At 36.6% G+C, this 20,529-nt stretch overlaps 1 protein-coding gene across 1 annotated transcript in view; it reads right to left on the bottom strand.

Moving 5' to 3' along the window:
- Positions 1 to 6,090: 6,090 nt before the first annotated feature.
- The window catches only part of LOC135464347 (glycerol-3-phosphate dehydrogenase, mitochondrial-like), a 43,065-nt gene continuing 28,626 nt past the window's right edge, over positions 6,091 to 20,529 (bottom strand). Inside the window, 3 exon segments of the mRNA XM_064741771.1 lie at positions 6,091 to 7,841; positions 14,365 to 14,427; positions 18,633 to 18,731. Of these exon segments, the coding sequence (XP_064597841.1) occupies positions 7,731 to 7,841; positions 14,365 to 14,427; positions 18,633 to 18,731 (273 nt within the window). The 3' untranslated portion in view covers positions 6,091 to 7,730.

Below are 20,529 nucleotides of genomic sequence, written 5' to 3'. Positions count from 1 at the left end.
CGCTCCTATATTATTGCCATAAAATGTGAAAATCTGGTGGAAATTGAAACCACAACTGATGTTGAATACTTGCCCTAATTGTTGAGACAACAAGTTATTTAGTATTGAGAGAAAGTGATATAAAATTGCTTCGTGCGTTCATATTTTTGTTGAGCATACGTTGGTGGTTTGTGTTAAACGTCGTGCTGGGAATTGGTCTTGCGATTATTGACCTGGAACGTCCATTTTGGTTGATGACTGGTAGGCCTATAGGAATGTCTGTTTCAACGCATATTCTGATAAATTTCCTGATTTAAAGCCTTATCTGACCCACCAAGAGCTGGATTCGAACCTGCGACCTCTTTGATCAGACATCTGCCATGAGAACAACATTTTATGTGAATCAGCCACTGAGGACCTACCCATAATTACTATGATTAACATATTCGGGACATTTGCATAATCAATATTCACTGTATTTCTATTCTATATATTTACCGGTTTTAACAAGGCGTATATAACCAATCAATACCTTCTATATCTACATTCTATCGACTAAAGCTGCACCTGAAAACGCACGCATTAGATTCTACGCTTCGCGGTCGCGTAGCACTTTCGTCAGGAAATAGGATAAAATCCAGTATCATACTCCCAGGAACGGGGTAAAATATTTATCAGTAATAGGCCTATATATTTGCTATTAACCTTCCGAATATGCTAAACAAATTCTAGTCGTATAAGTGAAATATTTTTGAGCATGGCGTAGAACACCAATGAAACAAATAACTGAATAAATAAATTCTATACCTGTCATTGACTTTGCAGCACCAACATGAAATCACCACGATATACCCAGAAGCTGAGGAAAGGTCCGGTACATCTCTACCGCGTACCGTGTGGCTGCTGTGTAATACGACATGAATCATGACTGGACATGACTGGACATGCGGTATATTGACATGAAATTACCAAACTATACTGAGGCCCTGCGGCACGCATAGAGTACGCCCGATGTTTGGGGCTTGCTGAACAGTACCGATATCGTCATGTTCCCGAATGCATTCAACCGCCATGCCAAGACTTCCCTGTGATTCAAAAAAAGTCAAAAATGGCTTTGTGGAAACGAACCCTGGCTTCGATAGACTGGTACGTACAATTATGCCAAGGCAGTTCAGTCCTGCGACTATGTCTTGATAACTTGACGTTTGGTCCTGTACTTTAACACATTAATCCGTCTTTACTGTCCATTTTCCGGGGGCACCTACGAACCTGGAAACCCGACATCCGACAGTAATTACTTGGTAATGTGTTTAATTATCGCTTTGCCAGCGGGGTCTAACTGATCTAGCTTTCCACTGACGAGGTCATTTGTTACAAATACCTTCCGGAGTGAAGCGTCTTGGCGGCGTCTCTCCCTCCCATTCCCATTGATATTAGAACAGTGTAATTGACGCTGTTCGGAGAACCGATGAGCTGTTACTCCACCTTTATTTACACTATAAAAAGCCAGGCGTATGTGTAGGCTTTAGTGTCTTTTTTTCCACATTCTACATAAAACCCATTTTAGCTGAAATGAGCGGTTCTGTACGGTGGCCCATATGCGACATTTTCCTTTTTTCTTAACTTTTGTAACTTTTTCTTAGGTTTCCACCTGGGTAAAACGTTTTCACACAGGTGAAAAGGTTTTCACCTGAGTGGAAACGGTTCTCACCTGAAGTGGAAACTCACGTGATGCAAGAAGCCTCGTTCTCGTTTCGGTGGGCAGAATGATGATGAACTACAACATGTAAGAACTTCAGCATGACGGAGAAAGGCGTGGATGAGTCACATGGTTGTCACAAGACGCACGTGATGAACACGATTTTCGGCCATTTTTGGACCAGAACAAGGCATTTGGTATCACGTGAGTTTCCACCTGGGTGAAAACACCCGTTTCCACCTCAGGTGTGAACAGTTTCAACCTGGGTGAAAAGGTTTTCACCTGAGTGAAAATTGTTCCTACCTGGGTGAAAACCTTCTCACCTGGGTGAAACGTTTTCACCCAAGTGGAAACTTAAGAAAAAGCTACAAAAGTTAAGAAAAATGGAAAATGTCGTGTATGGGCCACCGTAGTTCTGGGAGCGCGGTGTTGTTGTTGTTGTTGTTGCTATCCATGTTGTTACGGAGGGTGTTCTGAAAGAAGTATTACTTTTGTGATAGATGGCTCTTGCTCCGTTTGAGAATAATAACTATGTCCATGAGTAAACAACGAAGAGATGAAATTGTCCAAAACTCTTAACTTGATATATGTACCTTCACTCAAAAAAAATATCTGTTATATTTAACAGAAAGTCTGTAGTCTGAGTGATGCTATAATGTCTTCTGTTATCATAACACAATATTGTGTAATATTCAACATAATATCCTGTTAGTCTAATAGAATAGTTACGTTGAATGAACACAATTTGTGTGTTATATTTAACACAGTAATCAACAGAATACAGCATACATTATAGCATCACTCAGATAACATACTTGTTGATAAGTTTGACATTATTTTTTGGAGAATTGTCTAGGTGAAGCCATGTACCAAGTTTTAATCTGGACAAAACACTTGTCAGGAAGAAACAAGTATTTAAAACTGCCAGCAGTTCATGAAATTAGAACGGTCGCCATTCAACCAAAAATGAACAAAACAATCAAAACTCAAACCGGATCTATAAATGTGTCTCGGTGATGAAGAGACATACCAAGTTTCAATTCAACATAACCTGTTTTGAAACAAGTCCAAAATAAGACAAAACGACGCCAATTGTCTCATTAGTATCATGTGTACCGTTAGAGGATAAATTAAGAAATACATATGTGTTTCTGAGTTATGTGCACATCGCGACAAACTATATTTATTTATTTGATTGACGGTTTACGCCGTGCTCAAGAATATTTGACGTACGGCCAGCATTATGGTGGGGGGAGACTGGACACAGCCCCGTGGAAATCCACGACCATCCGCACGTTGCTGTAAGACCTTCCCACGTACGGCCGAAGAGGAAGCCAGCATGAGCTGGACGAACTCACAGCGAGCGAACTGGTGAGAGGCTTTTGGCAGTTTTGGGTCATTGCTCCGTGCTGGCACGCTAACCACCTCAGCCACGGAGGCCACATTGACAAGCTGTATAGTGCGTGCTGTAATCGGCATGCTCTACAACTGGGTTGCAAATGTTGCTTTGATTTGGTTCAATATTTGAGAATCAGTCCCTGACCTACAAAATACATTACAAACAAGCAAATGTTTCGAGATCTCTGTAATTTTCCGTTATCTGGGCAAAATATACAATAATATATATACGTGCACATAACCATAGAATTTAACATATTCAGTTCAAAACAAACGAAGAACACTCCGATCAGATGAAAAAAAAAATACAGAGGATTTTCTGGACAATAAGAATTGATGATTGAACACACCAACCCTTCTGCAGAATTGGTACTACAAAAAATCTCCAACATTTCCATCTAACCTGTACACTCCATAGAAATGAATTTTTTTCTTTTTCTCAAAGATATGATAAGGTTTTAATTGCAGGAAATAGCAGGTATTTGAGTTTTTCGTTTTAAATGATTTCAGAGAACAGGTATGAGCTAAAAATTAGGTCACGATCCAAAAAGTTTACGCAGAGAAAATTACACAGTTAAATTAATCTTCTTTTGCAATGTCTTCTTACTGACTACGAAACAACAGCTACGATATTTTTCTTGACAACATTCAGTTCTGTGGCTATATACTACAGACAGATACAAATGAAAAATAGTTAAGAAAATTCATCATCTACTGTCGAATGCAAACAGTTCATACCGAAAACAGAGCCACACTTTTTCTTCCACCTTATTTGTAACTTGTACCGTTCTCTCTATGGCGAATTTTCGTTCAATATTTCAGGTGCGTAAAACTCTTTGCAAAATGCGTTTTTACTCTTACAAAACATTCTGCCTGGAGCCGAAAAACCATAATTCTACACACAGATCCACATTTATGTTTCCACTGAATACAAAATATCACTAATCCACATTTTTGTTTCCACATGACTACAATTGTGTGTGCATCCTTCAGAAATTCACATTTATTTTTCAAGTGAATACAATATGTGTGTGCAATTGTAATAGATACAAAACTGTAACTAAATGTAAAATCTACCTGAATGTGCATAACAGGTGCTTCAAAACATGGAGTAACACTTTAAATAAGAAATGAAAATGTAGAAAATTGAAAAAAAAGATATATATATTTTGGGGGAGAAAAATCTAGATGACACTGGAAATGTCACTATATTCTCGGATTTGTACTGTGTACTGTCAGATGTCCTCTGTCAGGGTCAGCTTCACACTGTACCTACTGCAATTTTGTTTTCCTAAAGCAATATAGCATGAATTACGGCAAACAAACTGAAATTTTAAAGCAAAACAGCCAACAATTTGCCATAATACCATAATGTGTCTCAGAATTCGACCACCCTTATAATAAACTCCAGGTACTTCGAAAAAAAAAAATAAAATAAAATAATCTGCAATTGAATGATGCGGGTGCACAAAACCAAACAATGTTACACATTTCTGTTCTGTTAATGTAAGTCTAGTGCAGCATCTACGAAGTACAATCCAATTTTGATTTGTTTCTAAATCTGGTTAGTAAAAACATATAACTGGTCCGTAATGGTTGGTCTAATACACTGATCTTTTTGATCAATTTCTAATCACATGGAAAGGGCCAACAAAAATAACTTTGTTACAGAACTACAATTCAACCAGGACAATGCTAGGATAAGATATCTAGTCTTAAGACTGGTCACAACATGGTCAAAAAATGGGCCAAAGGAATTTTACTTCATAACAAATATTCTAACAAAAAAAATAATAAAATGAACTATTTTCCTGCACGTTGTTGATAATCTTTCATCTGACGTTTCTTTCATGTTAGTGTTTTCTTTGGTTCTAACAACAACATCAGACATAAGGTAGCAATCTGTTCGGATGTTTCTGTTTTCTTTTTCTTGTTTGACCCCCCCCCCCCACCCCCCACTTATCCCCAATAATCCATTTCATTCTTCACAATCTGTGGAATTACAACACAAACATTGCTACAGAGAATTTCACAACTCCAGTGTACAAGTAACATTGTCAGCAAATCTAAAACAATATAACAAGAAGTGAAAGAATGAATATCACAAAACAATAATTAATGTACACAAGTTGAGAGTCAATCCACACTCAGCTGTTTCATGAAGAAATACAGAAGTCAAAACATCTAGGGATTTCTAGCGGCACCACTATACCACAACTTCAGGTAAAAAAGCAAAATATTACACGAGAAAACAATTCACCACAAGAGTTATAAAGTCATAACAAAGACAAAATCCCGTTCAAATCACCCAGAACTTTCCCCCCGAGGCATGGTAAGGAATGTCCACATTAAGCTAATCACACTTGATTCTTTGTTTCCCAGTGCCATACACCTGTAAGTCATTTTAGCCCTGCCATCAGAAATCCTTAATTCATTTTCAGCCAAAAACTGTCACAAAAGGTGAGCTTTTCATAAAATATAGCCAAAATATTGATAATGGGAAATGAAAATGGTTTTGCTGTCTGAAAAATTTCCCAAAATTCTGTTAAAGTAAACAAAGAATAAAGTGTCACAGGCCACAATAAGATGCACAGTTTAACACTACAGTACTGCATATGGTACACAGTTATACCACTACACAGCTGTATATGGTACACAGTTATACCACTACACAGCTGTATATGGTACACAGTTATACCACTACACAGCTGTATATGGTACACAGTTATACCACTACACAGCTGTATATGGTACACAGTCATACCACTACACAGCTGTATATGGTACACAGTTATACCACTACGGTACTGTATATGGTACACAGTTATACCACTACAGTACTGTATATGGTACAGTTATACCACTACACAGCTGTTGTACACAGTTATACCACTACACAGCTGTATATGGTACACGGTTATACCACTACAGTACTGTATATGGTACACAGTTATACCACTACACAGCTGTTGTACACAGTTATACCACTACACAGCTGTATATGGTACACAGTTATACCACTACACAGCTGTATATGGTACACAGTTATACCACTACACAGCTGTATATGGTACACAGTTATACCACTACACTACCGTATATGGTACACAGTTATATCACTACACTACCATATATGGTAAATGCAAGTTAAATATCCATAAATGCAACTACATGTGTAACAATATTCATCAACACTTCCACGCAGGTAACAGTCTTGCTGTACCATAAGGCACGCTGCTTCCACGCAGGTAACAGCCATGCTGTACTGTAAGGCACACTGCTTCCATGCACGTAACAGCCATGCTGTACTGTAAGGCACACTGCTTCCATGCACGTAACAGCCATGCTGTACTGTAAGGCACGCTGCTTCCATGCACGTAACAGCCATGCTGTACCGTAAAGCACAGTGCTTCCACACGCGTAACAGTCATGCTGTACTGTAAGGCACGCTGCTTCCACATGTGTAACAGTCATGCTGTACTGTAAGGCATGTTGCTTCCAAAAGTGTAACACTCATGCTGTACCGTAAGGCACACTGCTACCACACATGTAACAGTCATGCTGTACTGTAAGGCATACTCTGAGGGCTGATAAAATGATATACTCTATTCACATTAAGTTTGGTCTGCAAAAATACTCTCTCAGAATCACATAAAGGCCTTAGTACGACACTTAACAACATTTAAGTTTTTTATGATAAGAAATAATAATCAAACTTCAGAAAAAATACAAAACAAAAAAAAAACTCTTAAGTGGCCCAATAAGGTGGATGAATCAATCAGAATCAAGCAAAATGTGTCACCTGAAAATGCTTGAACTTGAGATGCAATACGGTACTCATGAATAGAAGTGAGCTAACTACAAGTTTGTGCTAACTACAAGTTTGTGCTAACTACAAGTTTGTGCTAACTACAAGTTTGTGCTGACTACAAGTTAGCTCAGAAATCAACCAATCAAGACACAGCATATGTATTCAATGTTACCCGTCTACATTTGCTATAGGTTATCAAAATCGACTAACTTTTCCTTATGACATGAGCTGATAAGTTGTAGGTTAGCTACGATTATATTACTATTTAGCAATAAGCAGAAAACATTTGACGAGTTATGGTTTGTCAAGTTATTTGTACAAGCTTAAATTTTGTGCCAGAGACAACATTTACGCAAATGTATGTCATTCTACTCTGCTGTTATCCAATAATGAGTTGAGTTGGAAAGAACAAGGCAAAACTTTATAAATTTATCAAAGAAATCACAAAAGAAAGAAGCTGACAAACCCTGCCTTATCCAACCAGAACACCACATCATTTTAGGCTAGGTATGACCCAACATAGAGATACGTGTATGTGTTAGATTGTTAAGACCAAGAAAAGACACAAAATCAACCGTGTTCAATATTTAAACTGGACTATAGAGTATTTGGAATGAACTGAACAGAAGTCCAACCTACAGGGAAATCATTTCCGAAATCACAATCATCAAATCACACTGAAAGATATTATTATAAATCTTGTGGTACTCTCTTTGTTTTTTTTTTTCATAAAGACAGAAAAAAAAGACATTGGTCTTTCCACAAACACACACACATTTAAACCCTGGCATCTTGAAAAAAAAACCCCAAAAAACACAAAATTTTAGAAAACTGTTGAAGGGTTTATACGCCACCACCGCTTCGTTCCACAGGAATTGCGTCTTTTTCGGTGAGTTTCGTGGCGACTGCAAACCGACTGTTGGATAACGTGCCTGATCTCATAGCACTCATCATCTGAAAGAGAAATTAATTATTTAAAATTCCTAAGAAACAAGGAATATGTTTTTAGGACAACTCAGCAAACCAGATATCTCCATGATCAAATCAAATTTGAGCTTGAATTCTCAAGAGGATGGAGGACAATTTTATGTTCTAAACATCACGAAACTGTAATTTGCCAAGCTTATTTAATAGTAAGTTTTTTGAAATTGAAACAGTTTTGACTTGTTAAGGTAAAAGAATAAAAAGATATTTCATCCAACACTACAATGAAACACTAATGCACATTGTTTAAAACATGAATTTGCAAACAAAAGTTTGAAATCTGAAAACAGAAGATTTTAACCTAAAATGTCAAAATAACAAAATAACACTCCATATGTCTCGGAGAACATGGTGTTCTGTGTTCACAACCTTCAATCTTAGAACATCTCACATTTGTTTTATTTGCAGAAATTCGTATTTTCTTTTCAAACTACATGAACTATATCATGAAGCATAATCCTGTAAGGCAAACCTACAATGTTTGGCAGGACATGTCAAATATTAAAGACAGAAAAAAACAAAATATTATTATTATTATTCATTTAAACATTTGCCAGAATGCTAAAGAATTAACGTTAGAACTACATAATAATAAATCATAATATGGAAAGTTACCTTGTACATAAATAAAATTTTATATTTAGACAATCCATGAAATCAGGCAGGTGAAATTAATATCCAGATTAAATATAAAAGTATTTGATCGCAAATTGACCATGGAAAAGGTCAGCAAGACTTGCAGCTTTTTAAACTTAACGCAAAGCAATCGTAATGTAATCTAAGTTTGAATTTCTGACCAAAGCTCGCACCACATGACTATACCCTGATTCTTCAACCTTTTCAACCACCTCCGCAATCAATATTTTAAACATTCCGAGAGAACTATGGGGTGTAGAGAGATACATGTAATTCACAGTGTTTCATGAAGCCTGCATCTTTAATTCCAGTGAAAAAAGTGTTTTAGTGGCTGAAAAAGTTAAAGACTTACAGCATGTGTATCAAAGTGCATGTTGTCTCAACTCTTCTACCACCACAGCAAACCTAATACCTCACATTTTTCTGACATTTCTCCTTTTCTATCTACAATGTAATTAGCTTAGATGTTAAAGACAACCTGTCAATATTATCAAACTATCTTAGACTTGAATCAATGTTATCAAATCTATCTTAGGCCATAATGACTGTTACAGCCTAGGATAGTTTGATAACACTGACAGGTTGTCTTTAACATCTAAGCTAATTACATCGTAGATAGAAAAGGAGAAATGTCAGAAAAATGTGAGATATTAGGCTTGCTGTGGTGGTATAAGACAACATGCACTTTGATAGGTTAAAAAAACACGCACATCCTTGTAATAATATACGTATGGATGCAGGATAACAAAGGAATCTGCCATAACTAGACAAATGCTGCACTGCATTGTTTCCTTTTCCATGATCAGCTTTTGATCGACAAAATAATTAAAACAAAAACTCACAAAACATTTCCTTGTGCAAACATACACAATGGATACATCAACATAAATCTACACAATTCAAAGCAAACAGCAGCAAACAATTTCACGCAGACATTTTCGAACTGTGTAAATAAAGCAATCCATATTCACACAAAAAGCGACATGTAAGGACAACTAACCACATGTGCATATGAAAGTTTCATATAACCTATATGATAATACACATGAAGGCAAGCAAAGCTTATACGTGAATGCAGATGTGAAGCACATGGGAGAAATGAAAGCAAGCGTGAAACTTGGTGATAAAATATATGCGTATGAGGCTGGGTGCTTGTCATGTAGCCAAAGCACAAAAACCTGGAAAGTCGGCAAAAAGACTGTGGTTGGATTTGAACCTGCTGATAAATCCATGTGACAATGACATACAGCATTTGCCAAAATACATATATACACGTAGCTTCAATACTGTATACAACGCATCTCACAAAATAATACCATTCTTGCAAAGAATTCCTGTTTTCTCTATTTGCCTCCTCACAAAACATCCATAATCCCCCAAGGCTATACACAGGATAATGAACAGCATTAAAATAAAACATGAAATCAAACAGTACACGTGCTGTGAATACTAAAGGGTAACTTCCTCTATTTTTGGGTCAACAGAACATGAAGTGAATATAGAAAGTTTCAAACAAACAAACAAATAAATAAACCCAAAGATAAGAGCCATTAAGTTTTCTACACATGGTTAAAGGGAGGCAACTCAGGTTTTCTAATGCATTAATATTCAAAATCCATTTAAATAAGTACACTGCTTGCACAGGATTGTTGATTAATAATTCTGGCTTTTGGCTTTATTGCTGGAGGAAACCAGATTGATTGTGTGGAAAACAACCGACCTTTGGCAATTTACTGACGAACTTTTCCACACGTTGTACAGACTTTCATGTCCTATTGGTCCATGAATGTAAAACTTGCAACTGACCCTACAAGCACAATTAACCAGTTACCATGCCCGCCAGGCCCCTACAAACAATGACAATGGAGAAATACCCCAAAGAGATCAGGGGGTTTATTTTAGAGTTAAGTCAAAATTTAAAATATAATCATAAATCTTCTTTTGGCCTTCTTTATCTTAATTAGAAGGAACGCATTCAAATTTCAACTTCCAGTATAAAAGCATATAAAGAGGTTTTTAATTTTGACTAATATGTTAGCAATTGGCCCCCGAGTCGCGAAGGGAAGGAGTTTGTAATAAGGGAGTTTCAAGTTCGAACTCTTATATCAATAAAGGTAGAAAATGTCCTGCTGTATCATGTGACCAGTCAAAAATGTTAGGCAACTATTGTCATAAACAGTAATAAAAGTAAAAAGAGACGAATGATACAGAAAATTGAGAATGTGAACCATTTGTGAACTTGAGAAGTTCCTAAAGGAAAAAGGTGTAATTTATGCCTCTGGGAATGGGTGAGATAAGTGATCAGTAAACTATTGTCAACAAAGGCTACCTAACATTTTTCACAAGTTACACGACACAGTAAGGTTATTTTTATCTTTAACAACAAAAGAGTTCCATCTCGAAACTAGCCTATTGGCAAGGCAGTGCACTATACTGTATTTCACCTAAAGTTGAACCTTTTTTAAGTCACACATTTTGCTCGATTCTGATGGATTTATTCAGCTTAAATAACCAATTGACATTTTATTAATTTCTCATTAATAAGGAAAAACAGTGGACTTCTGAAAGTGTATTTTTACATTCTAAACTAAAGGTGAAATACAGCATTCTATATTTTGCAAAGCAATAATCTGTATAATTGTGTAATTCTGAGCCCCAGCTAAATAACCTCCAAAAGAAACACCTACTACATGTTCAAAACTAAACTGACCTTTCCCAGCCAAACATCAATTCCAACGTCATTCATATATTCAATTTTAGGTATTTATGAACAGTATTATAATTATTATATATATCCCCAAACAGTATAATCCCTAATAATGATAATATTGTTACTGAAGAGTCACTTGTTGACAAACTATCACAAGAACCATATGGAAAATACACTGCACAGCTTGGACCTGAACTGCAATATCACATGTAAATATCCTTATATCTTCTGACATTTGAAAAGGATAAAAAGTCAGCATCAGCCAATCACACATGTTAGAACAGCACTATATATATAAATATACAATAGCTGGTTAATTAAAATTCTGTGTCCCCGAATCAAGTTATGGTTAACAGTGCACAATATAACAGATGTATTACCAGGACTCGACACTTTCGGCCATGTAATAGGCTCTAAACATCTGCACGACAAAAAGCAAACAGTAAACTAAGGAATACAGCATGTGGAGGTTTTGGGGGTAGGGTGATTTGCCTGGGGAGTGGAAGAGCGGGAGCAAAGGGCTGAGGCAGATGTTAAAGGTATCAAATACACAACATGTGGTAGGTTGCCATGCTTTATACCGTAGTACAATCTGTTCATCAAAATTTATCTTCTTATTAAAATCAAGTTTGAACTGAAACGTACATTCCCCCCTCCCCCCATTTTCACACTTCTGGACAATAAAAAGTGTTTAAAACAAGACAAAACACTGTGGCCCTTTTGGACAATATGTACATCTATGTGATTAGACATCACAGCCCTTTCTTGATGAGAATAACCCTCACTTATGAGTGGAACATGTTGAATATTGTTAATGTGGTGAAATCCCCAATGAACTCATCATTCCAAATAAATTTTAATGGACTTTCAGGTGCACAAAAAAAGCGAAAATCCTCTGGAAAAATATGGTCTCAAAATAATACACACCTTTCAAAACAATTACTTTTTTGCTATTTCTAGGTTAGAAAAAAATGTAAAAAAAAAAAAACAGTTCTCTAGGGCCTTTCAATTGGGGTGCATTGTTATTATTTTTATTTTATGTACACTTCAAAGGTGCCAAGAATTTGGCATTGGAATAGCACTTTCTGAACTTCCCAACATGAACTTTTCAGTTCACGATAAGGTTGACAGTTTCCGTAAGCGAAGATATAGCTACATATACTAGCAGTATAGAATGACACGCAGAACCAACTTTCAACTGAGAGCATGTGGTATTATTAATTACCCCAATTCCTATATCTTTTCGCACATGAAAGGGCAACTTTCAGTGTAATTTATGCACCGTTTCTACGTGATCTTATAAACTATATTGGTTGGGTTAGCCAATTTCAGGGCTTCACAAAAAGTATACCTTCAACAATCTTCACAGAATAATGCCCTTAGGATATGCTTAAATAAACACATTGCAAACATGCGAAAAATATCATTCACTTACAAACCACTACGTACACAAGATTTTAGCAATTTTCACTGAAAGGCTCAGGAGCACAAGGAACGTGTAAGTTTATGCATATATAATGGAATACCAAAATGCCAAAGTCAAGGACTGCCCACCATAGACTTATACACAAACACACTGTGAAGACTCAATTCCAGAGGGCTGTTTCCAAAAGCATCTAATGGGACTATTCCCCAGAGACATTTCTGACTAAAGTCAAAATTTAAAACTTTGTCATAATGCTATTTATTGCCAAATACACATGTACAAGTAACACTCGTGAAGTGTTTAATGCACCACAAAATAGGATCTAAAATTAAATTTCAAATATAGACTTAGTCAGAAATGGCTTTGTTTAGTCTGTCCAAGGGGCTGATTGCACAAAAGCCATTTCTCACCAGAGTCAAAAATTTAAAACCTCAATCGTCACAATTCTAAGGTTTTGGTAAAGGAAGTTGAAATTCTGACATATTTGTCTTCAGGTAACATTTATGAGCTGGTTGAAGTTTCACCCTCTAGGTCCCTAAAAACAGCCTCTAAAATCATACTTCAAATTTTTACTTAAGCCAGGCATGGCTTTTTGGAATCTGCCCCTTGAGACATAATGCGACAGAAAATAAAAAAAATGAAGAGTGTATCAGCAGAAATATTTTGGTTTTGGTTCCCTTGAAGTACACCCTAATACAACGTGAACAGTGCTGCGGACACATTCACCAAACTTTAAATACTGTTTCTTTAATCTTTTAACTGGTAATGTTTCAGGATGCATTTATAAATACGTGCCAAAGTAATCCTTCGTGGTCACTGTACTTGTAGTTATGAGTTATGTAACACTATTAAAGTTTAAGGTGCTTTGTGAAACAGCTCCCTGGCCCAGAACCACATATGTAAACCACACAACTACACACGACCAGCCCTATATATTGAAGGAGAATGTAACACAATTACAGTTTAAGGTGCTTTCTGAAACGGCTTCCTGGCCCAGAACCACATATGTAAACCACACACCTACACAGGACCTGTGCTATATATATATGGAAGGAGGATTTTGTGGGGTTACTTTGGTTACGGAATATACACAGACAGTATATTTTCCCCATGGTTACATAAACAAGTCCCTGAACAGGTATATATATCAGAACATGCCCAATGCTCCCCTAGGGGCATCCGTATTACATACACATATATACACCAGGCCCAGATCTTTGGGAGAAATCTCAAAATCAAATCTTCTGCATACCTTAAACAACCATAAATTTCGTCCATGATTAATGTGTTGATTTTTCCTGATTCTGAGAGTTGTAATTATTTTATAAAAGGTGTTTTGAGGTTTGTTTGGAACATGGGATGATACTCTACTGGAAAATTTTATGTTTCAGCACCAAAAAAAATATACTGTGACATTTATTTGCCTCTAAAAATGCACTATTGCGGGCGAAATTTTAGGTCATTTAGGATATTCAATTGCCGTTTTCATCATGTTTATCTGCAGCTAGGAGTAAAAAGACATATTGGACAACGGAGTCAACTTGAAACTGAAACCGTGCTAAAACATGAACTCCTTCATGAATTGATTAAGTTTTGAATTTTCTTTCAAAAATCCTGACCTGGTCATTGCTATAGGCCCCGGAACATGTATATCTATGAATATGTTCAAGTGTCCTTTACACGAACGTCTACTACTGGCCCCAGAACATGAATCAACAAACCTCTTCTTCGTCGTCGCCATATTTGGCTAACCGTTCTTGCCGCAGCTTCATGGCCTGCAGAAGCTAAAAACCAGAACAGGGTGTGAAAACATAACTGAAAGGGGAACATGCCAGAAACAAACCCAAACAGAAGAAGATTAGAGTCACTTCCTGAAAAATGAAGTCACATGTGCACAGTTCTTTCACTAGGCTATAAAGTGCTGTAGAATGAAACCGCTGTTGGTGAGAATGAATGCTAAGATGACCTTAGGCTTCACGATGATGAAAACACAGGAAACAATTTTGTAAATGAGCATTTACATGAATGTAAAATGGATGAGAATTTCTAGAGATATTGTGAGATAGACGGATTTTATTAAAAAAAATTATTGCAATAGGAAACAGGTGAAATGAAAAACAGAAATACTTAAAAAAAAAATCTGTAATTATTTTACCTGGCTGAACAGATTATGTGTACCTGGAGAAATGATTGATCCAGCTTCTTATTTATTTGATTGGTGTTTTATGACGTACTCAAGAATATTTCATATATATGAAGGCGGCCAGCAATATGGTGTGAGGAAACAGGGCAGAGCCTGGGGGAACAGATATCCATAACCATCCACAGGTTGCTGGCATGACTGATTCAAGTGTGCTTGATCTATTTATTTTCTCAACCGAGCATTTTGATTTTTTTTTTTTTTTTTTTTGATTGGTGTTTTACGCCGTACTCAAGAATATTTCACTTATACGACGGCGGCCAGCATTATGGTGGGTGGAAACCGGGCAGAGCCTGGGGGGAAACCCACGACCATCCGCAGGTTGCTGACAGACCTTCTCACGTACGGCCACCAGCATGAGCTGGACTTGAACTCATAGCGACCGCATTGGTGAGAGACTCCTGGGTCATTACGCTGCGCTAGCGCTTTAACCGACTGAGCCACGGAGGCCCCTCCGAGCATTTTGACAGAAGAAAGATAAGAGCTGTAGAATGAAACATTCTAGATCTTCTAAGATCTAAACAATTATTATTCTGTGTAAATCCCACAAGCAACTGCAGTGAGTTAGGTTTTTGAGAATATAACTGATGGGCATTTCTGATAACTCAGCAGTTTTACTGCTTCTTATCATAACAAAACTTGCTAACTTTATCTTGTCTGCCTATCCTAGAAAAACTTGCTAATTTTTCGTTATATACCTGTCCTAACATAGCTCGTTAATTTTTCATTATCTACCTGTCCTAACAAAACTTGCTAATTTTTCCTTGTCTATCTGTCCTAACAAAACATGTTAATTTTTCCTTATCTACCTGTGCTAACAAAACATGCTAATATTTCATCATCTACTTATCCTAACAGAACTTTGTAAGTTTTCCTTGTCTACCTGTCCTAATAAAACTTCGTAAGTTTTTCCTTGTCTACCTGTCCTAACAAAACTTTGTAAGTTTTCCTTGTCTACCTGTCCTAACAAAACTTCGTAAGTTTTTCCTTGTCTACCTGTCCTAACAAAACTTGTCAATTTTCTACCTGTCCTAACAAAACTTGCCAATTTTTCATTATCTACCTGTCCTAACAAACTTCCCAAATTTTTCATTATCTACCTGTCCTAACAAAACTTGCCAATTTTTCATTATCTACCTGCCCCAACAAACTTGCCAATTTTTCATTATCTACCTGTCCTAACAAAACCTGCTAATTTTTCATAATCTACCTGTCCTAACAAAACCTGCTAATTTTTCATTATCTACCTGTCCTAAAAAACTTGCTAATTTTTCATTATCTACCTGTCCTAACAAACTTGCCAATTTTTCATTATCTACCTGTCCTAACAAAACTTGCCAATTTTTCATTATCTGCCTGTCTTGACAAAACTTGACTGTTTGACTGTCTACAACTACACTAATAAACAGTACTTGGCAATTTCCCCGGTATATTACTTTTCAGTTCAGCTGTTTAGTGGAATCAAAGCTTGATTGTATCAAATAATGAAACTGTAAACCAACACAAAACCAACTTCAAATCTGAAATGTCAACAAAACTAGTTGAAAAGTGTTTCAAAACAAGGTAAACCTTTGGACAAAAATTAGCCTTTATGAGGTGCCTCTGGTTGGTTTCAGAGAGTCCAGAAGGGGAGATAAGTGCCGGAACTTCCCTGTTGTTGCCAGAGGAGCCTTTTTGTGAGTCTCTAGAGAGCTCATTAACTGAAGAAGGAGTAAATCATATTACACATTTAATTTAAACTTAGTTCTTTGTGCGTTCTCTGTAAACTACAGATACGTAATTCACTCACTTATGGTACTGAGAATGATTCAAGAAAGCCATTTTTTACTCTAACTTAAGTCAAACTCTAAAACTGCATCATGATGCTTACCTTTTGATACTGGGAGTCAAAATTTGTCATAAGGTAATGATGATGAGGTGCTAAAAAATGTACTATCTAGAGTCATACAAAATAAGCTACAAAAATTTTGTAACAAACACCAATGTTTTAAAAGGAGAACACCACTTCGGCTATTTCCCTCAAAAGCTGTGTTCCATTCCTGTGCCTGAATCCCCAACCCATGTCCGAGAGGCACTCATGCAGTTTTGGGATGTGAAATGTCAAATACGATTTAAACACATGCAGCGTGTCTCATTATTTAACATCACAGCTGCAGCATAAGTATTTTATTTGATTTGATTTGATTAGTGTTTTTATGCTGTATGGTATGACAAAAACGTGAAATGGAGAGAGAGTCTGTGTGGTATGACAAAAACGTGCAACGGACAGGTGATCAGACAAGAGAGAGCCTGTGTGGCATGACAAAAACGTGAAATGGAGAGAGAGTCTGTGTGGTGTGACAAACACCTGAAAAGGAGAGAGAGTCTGTGTGGTATGACAAAAACGTGAAAAGGAGAGAGAGCCTGTGTGGTATGACAAAAACGTGCAACGGACAGGTGATCAGACAAGAGAGAGCCTGTGTGGCATGACAAAAACGTGAAATGGAGAGAGAGTCTGTGTGGTGTGACAAAAACGTGAAATGGAGAGAGAGCCTGTGTGGTAAGACAAAAATATGAAATGGAGAGAGAGCCTGTGTGGTATGACAAAAACGTGCAACGGACAGGTGATCAGACAAGAGAGAGTCTGTGTGGTATGACAAAAACGTGAAATGGAGAGAGAGTTTGTGTGGTGTGACAAAAACGTGAAATGGAGAGAGAGTCTGTGTGGTAAGACAAAAATGTGAAATGGAGAGAGAGCCTGTGTGGTATGACAAAAACATGCAACGGACAGGTGTTCAGACAAGAGAGAGCCTGTGTGGTATGACAAAAACGTGAAATGGAGAGAGAGTCTGTGTGGTGTGACAAAAACGTGAAATGGAGAGAAAGCCTGTGTGGTAAGACAAAAATGTGAAATGGAGAGAGAGCCTGTGTGGTAAGACAAAAATGTGAAATGGAGAGAGAGCCTGTGAAACACGCAACGGACAGATGATCAGACAAGCGCTGCCCACTTTTACAAATCTATGCACACGTCCAACTTTTTTTGATAGTCAAAGTTCAAATTAAATAACATAAAGTCGTACAATTTAAGAAGAAACTTAATTAGAAAAATATATATACTGAAGAAATAAATAAATAAATAATCACTGATGTTTTGTGCAGGAAGGTCCAAGATCCATACGTGTGATGTTTTCATGTACACATCTTTTTGATGAAAGGTATTAAAATGTTTCAAAAACTACATAAAATGTGAAATCTAAAAAATGACAAAGAAAGGACTAAGAGTTCTACAGACAAATGAATGAAAGTGACAATGAAAATCTCATGGTTAAGAATTCTACAAACAACATTTCAAGAGAGTTAACAACCTAAATGAGTATGACAGTTAGAAAATGAGACTAGCAAGAAAACATGTATATGGCCCATGTAAACATTTGTTTTTCGCTCACACTTCACTGAAAATGGCAAATCAGAATGCTATGTGTATCTACAAATCTACATGTATAAACTTTGACAACAAATTGACATGGATCTAATCTATTGAGAACAAAACAGAGAGACAAAGAAAGCCAATTTCACTTGCATTTCATGAAAACTATTCTTGTCTGTCTATCCACATCAATTTAACATTCACTCCATTTTTAAATATGTTCTGAAGAGTTCTGTAAACTCTGATGGAATTCTTACAACAGCCATGCATTCAAAGAAAAGAAATATGTAATGAAAGGATTTTATTCACACACTCATTCAAATGAGCAATCAAGCGTTGTCTTGTGAAACACAGAGGAAAAATTAACCAATCAGAGGTCTCACCTGAAGGAATTCTCCCATGTCCACCTGAGCATTTTTGTTCAAGTCCACTTCGTTCAGAATGTCATGCAACTGGTCCTCTGTCACCCGTTCACCGATTTTCTGAACAAACAGAAACAAACGAAAAGCCTTCAATGACTAGCCAGTATGTGCGCATAAAACAAGAGCATGATGTGGCCTTAAGCTTCAATCATTCCTTCACAAAACGAAAGTTTAGCAACATTAAATTTTGATCCACAGTCTTTTCATGAAAATCTGAGGAGACTACAAGACAAAGCAAATCAGTAATCTTGTGCACCTCGGTTTTACAGATTCCCTTTTGTTTTGAGCGTAAATGTCAATGCAAAAAAAACATCAAATAATGGTTAATGACACATAAAGAGAATAGTATTTCTACAAAGATATCTCATCTTTCTACAACTGTAACAATAGTGCTGGAATTTAACACAGCATACATTTTTCTACCTCAATCTGACATGGTGCAATTCAAATTTAAAATCGTTAAATCATCACTGATAAATTTATGATACATTCGCTATTGGAGCAGCCCTCTGTGGATTTGAACAGGCACACGTATGCCACAAACCACACAACCACAAATCCAAACCCACTGCAAATCTCACTGATCAACATTATTCATCTGCCCAAGCCTCAGAAATATGCTAAAAGCCATCTCTTAGTCTATAAATGATCAACGAGAGCTACTACAAAGATAAGAAGCCAGGATTGGGTTGGATAATCTAGAATGAAGTTTCACGGCAAAAACTTGAAATGGATAATTTCACACAGTTTCTAAAGCATTTAGAGGATACAAAACGCTTGCATGAAAATTCATACGTAAATCTATTTCATAATTCCAACACCATCAAAAAATAAGTTAATAATTTTTCACTTCATCACAGTAAAAATTACAACAATGTTGCTGAGCACGCTGCATCTAAAAGCTCTGCCATCCACATCACAAATACTTGGAGACTGTTTTGATACCAAAAACTCTCGGAGTCCATAAAATTCACAAAATGAGGCTGCATAACATGTAAGGTCACCATAAAACATGTCTTCATTGAGCATATCTCCATTGACCTCCCGTTTGAAAAAGGCCGTACTCTTAAGTTTTTATTGACATTTTGATAGACCTTTGACTTTTTGTCTCTACAAATCCCTACAGACCCATCCTGATAGGGCTGAGTTACAACAACAACAACAAAGACTAGAAAGCTGCGATCTTGGTGTGATGTGCTCAAGTGATATGGAAAACTTCAACACAGCATCAACACATGAATTCGCCACCAGGGAAAATGAGAAATATATGTCTACAACTCCAATGGGAAATGGGGCATTGTATCAAATTCATGCAATTCAATGATTTCATTTCTGAAATCTGACACACTGATGTAATGTAAATCTTTTTTAAAACTTAAAAAATGGTTATTATGCCGAAAAGCACAATGTTAAAGGTTGAGCAAGACATGAAGCTATATAAATTTTATTTTAAACACCAATGACTTCAGTTTTATGCAGATATTTTCACACCCTTTCTATTAAAAATAACTAAAATTTGACAACAATGTAAAGATCTTTCTTCACCTGCATGTCCATCATGTATTAGAAAGAAAAATTTTGTCCTTCTTTTAAATTGGGTCCTCATTCTCATAAAAATTAAAATCACACACTAACCCAAAAAAAACCGAAGAAAATCACAGAAGGCAAAAACAAAAACCATGCAGTTGAGTTCACAGAACAATCATGTCTGACATCAAGCTTTAACATGTAGCTTCACATGGCCTGTAAAACTGCACTATAATTTCCAGTCCCAAATGTACTGCTGAAATAAAGCAAAGATAGTGAACAAGATCCTTCAAACAACGGGTACGATCGATCAAGAGTAGTTTCCCTTGTA

Source organism: Liolophura sinensis, chromosome 4, assembly GCF_032854445.1.
Source record: "Liolophura sinensis isolate JHLJ2023 chromosome 4, CUHK_Ljap_v2, whole genome shotgun sequence".
Lineage (NCBI taxonomy): Eukaryota > Metazoa > Mollusca > Polyplacophora > Chitonida > Chitonidae > Liolophura > Liolophura sinensis.
Note: the sequence above shows the minus strand (reverse complement) of the source record. Positions and strands in the feature narration are given on the sequence as shown.